Source organism: Pinus tabuliformis, chromosome 6 (genome assembly GCF_031772625.1).
Source record: "Pinus tabuliformis cultivar Carrire ecotype Pingquan chromosome 6, CPIR1, whole genome shotgun sequence".
Classification (NCBI taxonomy): domain Eukaryota; kingdom Viridiplantae; phylum Streptophyta; class Pinopsida; order Pinales; family Pinaceae; genus Pinus; species Pinus tabuliformis.
In genome coordinates this window covers 662,509,640-662,523,622 of record NC_142292.1, presented here as the reverse complement: position 1 = coordinate 662,523,622, position 13,983 = coordinate 662,509,640, and the positions used below count along the sequence as shown (strand labels likewise).

General features: G+C 41.3%; 1 protein-coding gene across 4 annotated transcripts in view; it reads left to right on the top strand.

Moving 5' to 3' along the window:
- LOC149260348 (Aldolase-type TIM barrel family protein) overlaps positions 1–13,671 on the top strand; it is a 321,369-nt gene extending 307,698 nt beyond the window's left edge. For 2 of the 4 annotated variants that reach the window (XM_089420332.1, XM_089420339.1), the window contains exons 8-10: positions 12,031–12,158; positions 12,642–12,710; positions 12,807–13,671. In XM_089420332.1, coding sequence (XP_089276458.1) covers positions 12,031–12,158; positions 12,642–12,710; positions 12,807–12,825 — 216 coding nt within the window. In that variant the 3' untranslated portion in view covers positions 12,826–13,671. The remainder of the gene's footprint in view (positions 1–12,030; positions 12,159–12,641; positions 12,711–12,806) is intronic. The other 2 variants (XR_016258202.1, XM_089420335.1) reach the window with 2 other exon arrangements.
- Positions 13,672–13,983: the final 312 nt, after the last annotated feature.

Sequence of the window (13,983 nt, the reverse complement as noted above, 5' to 3'; positions counted from 1 at the left end):
GGGACCTTCATGACCTTTGTATGTCTTCATTTACAGTGGATAAGGTTAAGGCATCATCTACAGCTAGGGCTCCTTCTAGGCCATCGTATTCTTTTGTTCTCTCCTTCTTCAAAAACCCAAGACATGGAGAGGAGATCACCTCAAGAATACATGTGCAAAATGACTTCAAGTCCTCACCAATTTATACTAAAACGTGGATGATGAATAGACACATCTATTGGGCTTCTGAGCCTACCCAAGTTGCTGGTCGGCTTGATAATAATTCCATAATCAAAATAAATTCATATCTCCATAAATACTTATTGGAATCGGATGATTTTTAGATCAATCCTACATGTCTCGACGAGAGGGATCCAATAAAAATATCAGCTGCCATAAAATAAGCTGACCCACATGGAGTTTGGCCCTAGTTGCCAATTTTAATAGGAACCCCATTAAAAATATTAATTATTTTAATAAAATACAATCTGGGTGGAATTTCACCAAACGGTTTCTGGGTTCTTTAGAACTCATGTGCCTTAGCCCCTCCACCAATTTTCAAGGCTAGAGCACTTCCGATGCTACAAAAAACTAACACCTCTGAACCTGTAAGCTCCCTCTAGAACTCAACTCCCTTAGAACCTTTGGAACCTGGACATTCTTCTCTGGAACTTATACCTGCTCCTTTGGAGCTTGCACTTGCACCTACTTCTCTGGAACCTGCATCTAGTCCCCTTTCTTCTTCCCATGATCTATAGGCTTTCCCATCAGCCTGTATAGACCATGCCCTTGAACTCCAGTCACGATACCTGTGGAACTAGAGCCTCTAGGCTTGAGTCTTGCCTTCCCATCCTGGAAGAAGACCTCAAACCCCTTTTGCTCGATCGGTGAGATAGACATTACACTATATTTGATTACCGGTACAAATAGTACATCCTGGACTCACATCACCTGTCCTGACTTTGTCCCGAATGGCACGACACTCGATCCTCTGATCTCTTTTTGACTCTCGTCGCCCAACACCTTGTGCAACTTTGAGTCCCACTCAGCTAGAGTCTTGAACGCATCTTGTGACCCTGTTATATGCTTCGACGCTCCACTATCCACGTACCATGCAGCCTCATCGATGGTACCTTGCAAGAAATGAAAGATTAAGGTAGAGTCCTCCTTCTCCAACCTCCTGGAGAGATCGTCTATCTCGTTAGAAGTGGCAACACCTGTGACATGCTTCCCTTTCTTCTTCTCGTCATCTCCATTCTTCTTCTTCATCGGACATCTCGTCGGAAAATGACCCATCTCGCCACAGTTGAAACACTTGATCTTACTCAAATCCTTCTGCTTTCCTTTCATTCGTATTGCAAGTGCCACATCATCATCTGTAGCTTCCTTCTTCGGATGAAGATCCTCGTCTCGCAACTAATCCTAAATGAAGTCGTCCCACAACCTATTCTGGTCTGGCAACTTATCTCTAGCAACAATCCCCTTGATGAAGGGCTTCCATTCCTTGATGAACCATTTCAATGCAATCCTCACCATATCAGAATCTAAAATAATCACACTGATGGCGACAAGCTCATCTCGAACCTGAGACAACCTCGTCAGATACAAAGTCACCCCTTCACTCTACATCATCTTGGTGGACTTCAACTTATCGTCCTATACGAATACCCGATTCTCGTTCTTATTCTGGAACAAATTCTGAAGAGCGATCCACATCTCATGTAGTGTGCTTCCCGGACCAATGAAGTATTAGGGAGTTCTTCACAACATCTAGGATGATCAATCTTTCCTTCGTATCCAATTCCTCGTACACTTCTAGCTCCTTAGGGTAAGTCGGTTTCTTGATGGCTTTCTCAGCAAATTCCCAGATCCTATTGACTTGCAAGACCAACTTGATCCGTTCCTTCCATGGAATATGGTTGGACAACCCTTCCAACATGTCCTCATACTGGAGACCAACTTGCAACTTCGACATTGTAGTGAGCCCTTCACCTACAATGTGACCAACTCGCTCTTAAGTTGTACTTCACTGTGCCCACTCTGATTTACTGGATCTTCAAAGTAGCTCTAATACCATGTTGTTTTTCCATGACCCTGGTGTCTAGGATAGAATCTTAAATCACTAACACTACCAAACCAAGAATCACAACGAAGCTACTTTGCACAACGGAATATAAACAACAATAAATCTACTAGTGCACAAAATATACACAATTTTGTAAAATAAGCCAATCTTCGTTATATTAATCAAATTGATATTATACAACATTCTAGGGATCCTGTACCAGGGATAATGGCCCTCAAATATCCACAAGTACAAGAATACACAATACAAGATAATCTGACGATCTAGCTGATGTAGTGCACGATCATAGCTTCTTTGTCATATCCTGTACACCTATGGGTCCTTCACTTCGTTCTGTAGCACCTTCCTCTACCAATGGTCCAATACCATCTAGCCACTGAATCTCGACTATCCAATCTACTCTCTCGTTGATTGTTTGCCCTTCAACGCATCAACACATCGAGTCTCCTGTCGAGTTGTTCACAACTTCGTTTGTGAACAACTCACAACTGCCCACTCTTGCTCCTCAACTACTCAGGGACTTCTTCCCACTAGAATCTTCTCGTGTTTCTCCAGTGAAGACTAACATAGGGAGGAAGGTTGCCACCTATCACCATCAAATGTCGCTTCTCCAATGATGAACACAGACTCCCACAATCTACTCCTCATGCTAGCCAAACCTAAGCTTCAATCACTACCACTCCTAGTAGTCCTTAGTCCATCAAGGCATCGCACTTAGGGCTCCACTTGGGCACCGTCACGCTGCCCTTCAAGAGTCCACAAATTTTGAACCACTATCTAAACTAGGACAACCATCCAACTAGCATCAACTCAACATGAAACCATTAACAAAACACATACCTTGTATCCTTCATGGGTTGTTATGCACTGTTGTACTGCGCTTTTGGTTAGGCCTGCAACAACACTACTACAACACTCCTCCTTCATGTCCAGGCCTTCTTCTCAACTGTGGCCTCTCTCCAAACAGGTCTGCACACATTCTCTGCCAATTTGGGTTAGAAACTAGCCCCCAAACAAGCACTTTTGTCCACTTGTACAAGTCTGCGGCCTACCCGGGTTGTTCAACACCCTTTCGCCCCCATGTTCCAAGCAAAACAAGACCTGCGACCTACCTAAAATCATCGACCATAAATGCGGCCTGTTCAAGGGAGAAAAACCACAGCAAATCCTCACCAAAACACTACGCAAATCATCTCCAGGTACGCGTCTTGCCTCTCTGCTCCTCAACGGACCTGCCAAGTCACCCACAAACAATCTCCAAACTTACTTGGCCTCCTCTTCTAGAGCTGTGGCTACCTTAGAGATGGTTTTCCTATGAGAAGATGCACTCTTGGATGATCAAAATGACCTCCAAATCTTCTTAATTTATATCAAATTATGTGGTGTCAACAAACATAGCTTGTGGCACTCTAACACACCAAACCGACCTGTTTTAGGTGTTACATTAACCCACAACTACAATATAAAATTCATATCTCATGGTAAAAAACTTGAATTTGTGTGATTTTCAATGCTTCCGGTTGCTCTTGAGGTCCTCTATCATCTCAGGTCATCACATGCCCTAAAATCCTCATGGATTCACACCCACCAGCTTGGGTGCAAAGCCCACACCTTGGGTTCCAAGCCCACAAAGCACTTTTGTGGTGCTCCAACCTCCAAACCCTGAACCCTAGGGCTTGGAGTACCTCCCAAGCTACCAAAAATCAACACTCCCTCTTAGTGAGGGAGGTACTTCCAAGACTAAGAAGTAACTTGTCATCATCATCATCACTGCTCGCAACACTTGCCCAACTCCTGGCGCCCATAACTGTAGCAATCCCTGTAGCATGGACTATGCCTCTCTCAGAAGTGTCACTGTCACTGGAAGCCTCTTGCTTCTTCTTCTTCTCTTGAAATGTCTTCCACTCTCTCCATGATTCCTTCTTGGCAGTTGTAGAAGCACCTTTGCTCCCCATTGACCACGCACTCTTCTTGGGTTGCAAAGTCTCCCTCTGAACCTGCAAGCTCCCTCTAGAACTCGACTCCCTCTGAGCCTTTGGAACCTGGACCTTCTTCTTTGGAACCTGTACTTGCTCCTCTGAAGATTGCACCTGCATCTGCTTCTCTAGATCCTACATCTAGCAATCCCTGTAGCATGGCTACGCCTCTCTCAGAAGTGTCACTGTCACTGGAAGCCTCTTGCTTCTTCTTCTTCTCTTGAAATGTCTTCCACTCTCTCCATGATTCCTTCTTGGCAGTTGTAGAAGCACCCTTGCTCCCCATTGACCACACACTCTTCTTGGGTTGCAAAGTCTCCCTCTGAACCTGCAAGCTCCCTCTAGAACTCAACTCCCTCTGAGCCTTTGGAACCTGGACCTTCTTCTTTGGAACCTGTACTTGCTCCTCTGAAGCTTGCACCTGCATTTGCTTCTCTAGATCCTACACTTGGTCCTCCTTCTTCTTCCCATGATTTATAGGCTTGCCCTTCAGCTTATATAGACCATGCTCTCTAACTCCAATCACGACACCTCCAGAGCTAGAGCCTCTGGGCCTGAGTTTTGCTTTCCCATCTTGGAAGAAGACCTCAAACCCCTTCTGTTCGATTGCTGAGACAAACATCACACTATATCAGAGTCCTGGTACAAATAGTACATCTTGGACTCACATCACCTATCCTGACTCCATCCTAAATGGCACAACACCCGATCCTTTGATCTCTTTCTGACTCTTGTCGCCCAACACTATGTGCAACTTTGAGTCCCACTTAGCTAGAGTCTTGAACGCATCCTGTGACCCCATCATATGCTTCAACGCTCGAATGTCCACGTACCATGCAACCTTGTTGATGGTACCCTACGAGAAATGAGAGATCAAGGCAAAGTCCTCCTTCTCTAATCTCCTGGAGAGATCATCTATCTCGACAGAAGTGGCAACACTAGCGACTTGCTTCCCTTTCTTCTTCTCATCATCTCCCTGCTTCTTATTCGTCGGACATCTCGTCGAAAAATGACCTATCTCACCACAATTGAAACACTTGATCTTACTCAAGTCCTTCTTCTATCCCTTCATTCGTGCTGCAAGTGCCATGCCATCATCTAAAGCTTTCTTCTTCAAATGAAGATCCTCGTCTCGCAACTCTTCTTGAATGAAGTTGTCCCACAACCTATTCTAGTCTGGCAACTTCTCTCTGGCAACAATCCCCTTGATGAAGGGCTTCCATTCCATAGTGAACCCTTTCAAAGCATTCCTTACCATATCAGAATGTGAAATAGTCACACCGACGGTAACAAGCTCATCTCGAACTTGAGACAACCTCGTTAGATACAAAGTCACCCCTTCACCCTGCATCATCTTGGTGGACTTCAACTTATCCTTCAATACCAATACCCAGTTCTCGTTCTTATTCTGGAACAAATTCTGAAGAGTCATCCACATCTCATGTGTTGTGTTCTTCCGAGACAAATGAGGTGTTAGGGAGTCCTTCACACCATCTAGGATGATCAATCTTGCCTTTGTATCCAATTCCCCATACACTTCTAGCTCCTTAGGGTTAGTCAACTTCTTGATGGCTTTCTCGACGAATATCCTGTTGCCTTGCAAGACCAAGTTGATCCTTTCCTTCCATGTACTATATTTGGATAGCCCTTCCAACCTGTCCCCATACTAAAGACCAACTTGCAACTTCGATATTGTAGTGAGCCCTTCACCTACAATGTGACCAATTCGCTCTTAAGTTGTGCTTCGCTATGCACACTCTGATTCACTGGCCCTTCAAAGTAGCTCTATCATTTTGTTTTTCCACAATCTTGGTGTCTAGGATAGAATCTTAAATCACTGGCACTACCAAACCAAAAATCGCAGCAAAGCTACTTTGCATAGCGGAATATAAAAAGTAGTAAATCTACTAGTGCACAAATATACACAACTTTTTACACAATTTTATACAATAACCCAATCTTCGTTATATTAATCCAATTGACATAATACAACAGTTTAAGACTCCCGTACTAGGGATAATGGCCCTTAAATATCCACAAGTACAAGAATACACAATACAAGATAATCTGACCATCTAGCTGATGTAGTGCACGATCACAACTTCTTTGTCATATCTTGTACACCTGCAGGTCCTTCGCTTCTGTTCTACAACACTTGCCTCTATCAATGCTCCAAGTCCATCTGGTCACTGAATCGCGGCTATCCAATCTACTCTCTTGTTGATTGTTTGTCCATCAATGCATTAACACATCGAATCTCTTGTCCGTTTGTGAACAATTCACAACTGCCCACTGCTGCTCCTCAACTACTCAAGGACTTCTTCCCACTATAGTCTTTCCGCGTTGCTCCAATGAGACTAACATAGGGTAAAAGGGTTGCCACCTATCACCATCAAATGTTGCTTCTCCAGTGATGAACACAGGCTTCAACAGTCTGCGCCTCTGGCTTGCCAAACCTTAAGCTCCAATCACTGCCACTCCTAGTAGTCCCTAGTCCATCAAGGCACCGCACTTAGGGCTCCACTTGGGCACTCTCACGCTGCCCTCCAATAGTCCACAAATGCCCAATCATTCTCCAAACTAGGACAACCATCCAACTAGCATCAAATCAACATGAAACCATCAACAAAACACATACCTTGTATCCTTCATGGGCTGTTATGCACTGTTGTAGGTCCGCATTTCTGGTTAGGGTTGCAACAACACTCCTCCTTCACATCTAGGCCTTCTTCTCAGCTGCAACCTGTCTCCAAATAGGTCTGCCCATGTTCTCTGCCAATCTGGGCTAGAAACCAGCCCCAAACAAGCCTTTCTGTCCACCTGTACAAGTCTATGGCCTACCTGGGTTGTTCATCACCCTTTCAGTCCCCTGTCCCAAGCAAAACAAGGCCTGCGACCTACCTGAAATCATCAACCTATGATATACGATCTCATGAAGAGAAGCCACCATGATATGTTAGAAAGTACTGAAAGGGTAAGGATTGTCTTGGAGTTCAATATCCCATGGCATACCTTTATGGATTGAGTTACCCAGTCCAGAGGCCAAGTTCCTTTCCTAAAGTGCAAAACTTGTTACTTGGACTGAAAAAGTTGAATCAATGCAAAAGTTAAATTTGATATCAGATTAAAAGGGTCTCTGTTCTATACGTAAAGAAAGGATGAAATGCATTACAGGAAGCTGACTTATCAGATGTTAGCCAGAGATCAACGTTGATTAAAGGTTGACATGAGCGAATGAAGGATTGATGGACTGATACCGCAAGTGAGTAAATGAACTATGATCCCAAAGGTTCAATGCAAAGTATGTTTCAAGTTTACATCAGGAAATGACTTGTGGATAAAGCAAAAAGATGCATGAGATCCGGTTGCCTTTGTGATTGCTTGGAGCGAGTCATTCAAATTTAGCCTCAGTCCAAGAATGAATTCAATGAAGAACTGAAGTAGCAAGTCTTCGTATGTTGCAATATGTTGCATTTCAAAGGTAAGGAAATATCATATGTGCAAGAAATGTCTTGCATTGAATTTGAGCTTGAATATTATTTGCCAAAAGGTCCTTGGATCCAAGGTAGGATGTTGAAATTACATAATTTGCTAAGTTAGAGGTCAAAGCCCCTCTTCAAAAATCTGAAGTTTGGAATACACAACTTGATCAAATTATGTCTAACAGAATACTCAATCTGATATCTTGTTAAAGGGTTGAAATTTGATGGCATTATCTAGGGTTTGGGTTATGGACTTTTAATAGTCTAGGGTGTGAAGTTAAATACCCAAGCTAGTCATCTGTGAACCTTAAAGGCTTGGAGAAGAAAGTCTAGGGTTTATGGACAAAACCCTAAGATCAAATGTTTTTGCTGAAAGAAGAAACCTAGAAAGGAGTGACATCATAAGGCTGATGAAGATGATGGATGTAAGAAAATCAAGGTCAAGAGGGAGCTGACATGTTCTCAAAAGATAAGTATTTTACATCTCTCATTTGATTATTACTACTGTTATTGATTTTACTAGTAGGAGGTCTCTTGTCCTTAAATTATTTGCTTTGCTATGATTGTTCTTCCATGACCTCCTACTGAGGAATGCAGGTACATATAGAAGGCTACCAAGGTTTTTCGTAGTAGATGGAAGAATAGAGCAAAGTTGCGGTGAACGAACTCTTTGTGATGAGAGATATTGTAATGAACGAGATATGGACTCAAAGGGAGCATAATGCCTTTGATTTCTATCAAGAAAAAATAAGATTGGATAGCATGAAGCACAAGGCTAAGGATTATCTCAACAAAAGGAAAGAAGCCTATGAAGGGACATCTTGTCAGGATTTGAACTGGCTCCTCAGAGTTGATGCACTTGGATTGATGTTGATCCTGCATGATCTGTTGACGAATGCATAAGAGCTCATGTGTCAAGAAGTTGCATTGACTGAAAGATTTGCTCTAAAAGGAGAAGTCAAGGCTTCTCCAGGAATCCTTGCTTAGGAGGGAATTGACCTCAAAAGAAGGATCTCGACTAGATGTCTACTAGCACCAATGACAAAGAGAGCAAATCTGGATTGCCATAATAGGATCTATTTCAGAGATAATACCCAGTCAAAATGATGGATCAAGAAAAAGAAGCAGATCAGTTGAGCCAAGGAATATAACTCAACATGTGTTGAAGTACCAAGTCAGAGAAATACAATTGCAGAAATTCAAATTGGGCAAGGAGTGCTAAAAAATAGAGTTCGTATATCGCTTCTCACTGGGCTCTGATCTCATGGATGAGTAGGAAGTAGACATCTGTTGCACTCAGAGACTAAGTATATTGCAGCATGAAAGGCAAGCAGTATGACTGCAACTTACTGGACTGATTAATCAGGTGTATGTGACATCGTGATCACGAGTCAAGGAACCTTGAGATCTAGTGCAACTACATTCATGACATGGTGTAGAGGAGAGCGATAAGGCTCAAGTACATCTTCACTAATGAGTAGGTAGTTGATGTTCTAACAAAGTTGTTTCCTAGGGATAAGTTCCTGTACTTCAGAGACAGTTGAGGCTCGTGGAGATTATCCCTCTTGTTGAGGAGTGTTGATGTGGCTGTAGCACGATTGGACATTCTCTTGGTAGGGAGAATGGATTTGAGAGGCCTAGAGTGCTCAACACGCAGTGTTGAGTGAGTGCCTCTCGGAGGAGACCCTGATCACACACCAAGAATGGCAGAGTGAGGTCCTTCAGCATCTGGACCCTGATCACACACTAGGAAGGTTGGAGTGAGGTCCTTCAGCATCTAGACTGTGATCACACACTAGATAGTGTAGAGTGAGGTCCTAGACCCTAATCACACACGAGGTAGGGTGGATTGAGGTCCTTTCAACATCTAGACAAGATCACCAACCAAGAGGGGTTGAGTGAGGTCTTGGCCCAGAGTGCTCACTAGGAAGGGTGAGCAAGTGCTTGCTAGTTGGAGTATCTTAGCTTTTTGGCCTAGTGAGAGGCCTTGAGATTTAAGGATTGATCACTCTGAGTGAGTCCTAGATTTGAGGACAGATCACTCTGGGAGGGTGGGTCCTAGGACCTATCACTCGGAAAGAGTGAGTCTTGATATGCTGATGATATGCCATGGGTTTGGTACCGCTCCGGATATGGCCACTAGCAGATATTGGTGGTAATGATGATGCAAGGGATGCCTAATAGTTGATGATGACAGTGAGTCAAAGATTTAGACTAGTGGCTGATGGCGAGATGATGTTGATAATGCCAGAGATGCTGACAAGATTGATGATGGTTTGCTATAACCTTTTCATAGAGATTTTTTCAACATGAGAACATCTAGATGGTCATTATGAATGCCTCCTTAGTTAAGAGGGAGTGTTGATTTTTGTAACTATAGTCGGTCTTCATTATGTATGATTGAGTCATTATGTATTTGTAAAGCATATTTAAATGCTAAAAAGTCAAAAGAAAATTATTTTGAGTCAAAGTCCTATTATGACTTTCAAAAGGAAGAAATTTGAATTTTTGAGATTAAAGTTTTGGCTCCAAAATGTAAGGTCGGCCTTCTCCTAGTCAAGTCAGCCTCATCATGAATTCAAGTCGGCTCCATGTAAAGACACCCATTTGGCCAAAGGAAAAACTATATAAAGGGCCAATTCATCTCTCCATTTGCCAAGCAAGAAGCTCGCGTCTATGGTTAATAGGATCTATCTCTGTGGCATACAAAGTCTATCTCTGTAGCATACAAAGTCTATCTCTGAGGCATACAAAGGTTGTCTCTGAGGCATGTGAGGGTTAAACTCTGAAGTATGTGAGGGCTATTCCCGAGGCAGAGTGAAGGTATTCTGAGGCAAAACTAAGGCAGCTAAAGTTCTCTCTGAGGTCAATGAAGGGCAGAAAAGAGGTTGACTTCTGAGGCAGTGAAGTGGCAGAGACAGAGTATACTTGTGGGCCTGATTGACTTGACTAGGAGGATGCACCATAGACCAAGTTTGACCTAGTCGTTGAGTTAGATGTGACTCTGTTGAATTAAAGAATTCTCTATTGAAAGGGTTGCTGGGTTTTTCCCCATAAGGGCTTTCCCAGAGTAAATTTCTTGTGTTCCTGTGTATTTGTCTCTTTATATTTTTACTGTACTAAAGTGTTATATGGCTGATGTTTTTTTGTGTAATTATTGAATGATGGAATTTAAATAAGAATTAAAATATGAAAGATAATTAGCAGTATGAAAGACCATGTAAAAATCAAAATGGGCCTTGGAAACCCTGATAATTTGATCAGGAACAGGACCATAAGAAATTCTTGTGTAAGGTTCACAAGTACAAGCTTCAAAGATAGGGTGAGTGGAAGCTAAACATGTTCAATCACTGTATTCTGCAAACAAACCATCACGTATATGGATCTCCATGAGGGGATAATAATGAATTTGTTCTTCCTGCTGCAATAAATATATCAATAGGGTGTTCATCTCAAACCAATTCGTCCATATAAATGCGGATAGAGTTCTCATTCCAATCACAATCCTCATGATCAATCCGATGCACCTCCTCTTTAGATCTGCAATCAATACCAGGAAAAGTCAACAAATCAATATGGAAACTCAATTCTCCATCCTCATGATCAATATCATAAAGAGGATCTCAAAGTTGCCGCCATTGATTAACAACGAGAGGTGTGTAAAGCTTCATAAATTCCTATTCTTGCTCATCGTGATAATAAGGTGGTTCTCCATGAATCAGTGGGAAGTGATGGAGAGCAGGGTTGCTTGCAACAGTTTGTGAGGAAACTCCTGCTTCCAAAGAAATGGAGGAAGTTGACAGGGCTATTGACACAAGTAAAAGTTCGAAGGTAGGGAAGGGGAAAGGTGAGGAATTCAAATCAATTATGCAGGAGAATGATGGAACAGGAGAAACTGAATTACCAGAAAATTGTCTTTAAATGCCTCTTCTGGCCCTAGAGCTATCTCCAAAGAGGGACCCAGTGGAGGGGAAATTTTAGTTTGTTTGTTTATGGCAGGTATTTCCTTGCCCGTACCTGGGAAAGGTGAGGGCACTGGATCAATCACAGGCTGGGGAGCTTTGAGCGAAGTCAATTTTTTTCCAATGTCCTTATATTCTTTTTTGGCAGCAACGATACCAGAGTCTGACGGGCAGGCTTCCCTATTTCCTTTAGCCAAATTTTTTTCAACCCATACTTCGTTTTCTTACTTATATATATATTCTTTTAGTTCATGAAGGCTGTCTAGTCTGTATGTAAGCACCTGATCTGTATGAATATGAATAATCTAATGGTATCTTATATGTTCTGATAAAGTTCCAGTTGTTATTTTCCTTCTTTATTTTTGTGTGATACTATATGCACTGTACAGTGACAAAGTTGTTTCTAGAATTGTACCTTATGGTTTTCTATATAATGCAGGAACAAGATTATTGATTAATATATTTTTAGCGTTTAGATATTCACCACACTTGCAATTCAAATTCTTGCTTATGTCTCATACCTCGTGAGGATATTCATTTTGCAGTGCTTTTTATGGGACAATAGTCCTAAATGTACAAAGCAGACATTGAAGGAGATGATCATACATCATTCTTTTGTTGAGCTTCCTGAGGGAAAGGCTGTTAACAAATGTCGAACATTAGCAGACTTGGCGTAAGTTTCCTGTTCTCAGAAATGGCTATGAACATGAAAGGAAGTTCAAAGATACCAGAAGTTTAGAAACCATTGGAAATATATTATAAAATATCTTTTCTTCCTATTTATATTGAAATATTATCTGTTTTATTATTGTGCTTCCTTCACTCCCTCTCGTCTTTCTGAACGTTATCTAATCTTTTGTTGTTTTTCCTTCACACCTCTCCTCTTTCTGATTTTTGTTTTTCTGTTTGGGTATACATTCTCTGACTTGCAAATGCACTTATATGTTTCCATTTAATTCACGCATTGTTGAACCTATTCTTTAAGATTAGAGCATCATCCGTACATTCCCCAACATGCAAATTTGCTTACATGCTTATTTTGCATATTGTTGAACCAATTGCTTAGGATTAGAGCATGATGGAGTAGTCCAGGTTCTGTTTTCATACATGTCACGAGTGTTGCTAACACACTGATGCTATATTTTTGAAAATTTAGAGATGTTTATGGAGAACAAAATTTCTATGAAACCGTTCTGGAAGACCGAGAATTGTGGGTTGCTACAAGGTAAGCTTTTTCAATTGCAAGAAACTTCCAACTACAATCCTTCTCTATTTCTAATTTTCTATTTGCCAATCTAACGTTCCACCAACTTGGATGCAGGAAGCTTAAGCTGTTTTGAGGACAATACCTATTATTAGACACCGAAATCATCAAGATTCCAGCATTGCCCGAGTTGAAAATATATTTTCAAGAGTAAGGTGCAATGCCAACAGTTTATTTGGGAGTATAATATGGTGCATGCACTATTGCCTTTCATTTGATGCAAGTAGATCATTATTGTCCGGGTCATGAAAGACATCTTTACATGTGATTTCTTCTTCCAATAAAATGAGAAATAGAATCGTATGGCTGAGATAGCTATGAAATCATATTGTCTATCATTCGAACTTAGGAAATTGGGTTCAGAAGCATTGTTCTGGTACGACACTAACAAAGAGTTTTCATTTCTATTTTTGAAGGAGCAATTATTTATGTTTAGGGAGATTTAGATATATTTTATGGCTGAAGTACAAAAGACAATTTCCAAAGCAGCCTTGCTGACCCATGTCATTGACCACGGGAAACACCATCTTCTTGTTCTATTAAATTTTTTCAATGTGTTAATGACATAATCAAATAATCAGTGTCGTTCCCATTGTCATGGGTGCTGTCAAATATTTATGGTCAAAACGAAGACAGTTCTGGTTGGAGTTTACACACCTTATATAAAAAGATGTGTTTTCAACAAAAGAACCGCTTTTCCAGGATTAAAGCTATTCCATGGTCGAATTGTCACAAGTATTTCATCTTACGCATGGCCCAACAAGCCAGGTAATAGAGTTGAGTGAACTATGAGATATGCAGCTCCAGAGTAAAAATAGGTATCTGTTTGGCATTGTTTTGATTAGGGATTACTATTGGAGATAATATTTCTCGATTGTAAATGGTTTGAAAAAAGTAAGAGCAATCGATAAAGATTATCGAATCACTTCTGCAAACAGAATAGCAATTGTATTGATATTCTCATTGGAAGACTTTCCACACATTGGACAAAAAAGGCAAACAATTTGACAAATGATTCACATCCCATTTGATGTGCTAGTATCTTGTAATGCATCGCGAACATGTTGCGAGTTCAATTAATAAAGTAAATAACTTGGTATAGAAATGGCACCTTTGGTTGCTGCCTCCACATTTTCCTTGTGCATACTACAAAGAAGTCGTCAATATATGCTTAAATAAACTGTCAAAACCCACTTTTAGGTACCTCAATCTTATTCTTCTCGGTAAAGCATCT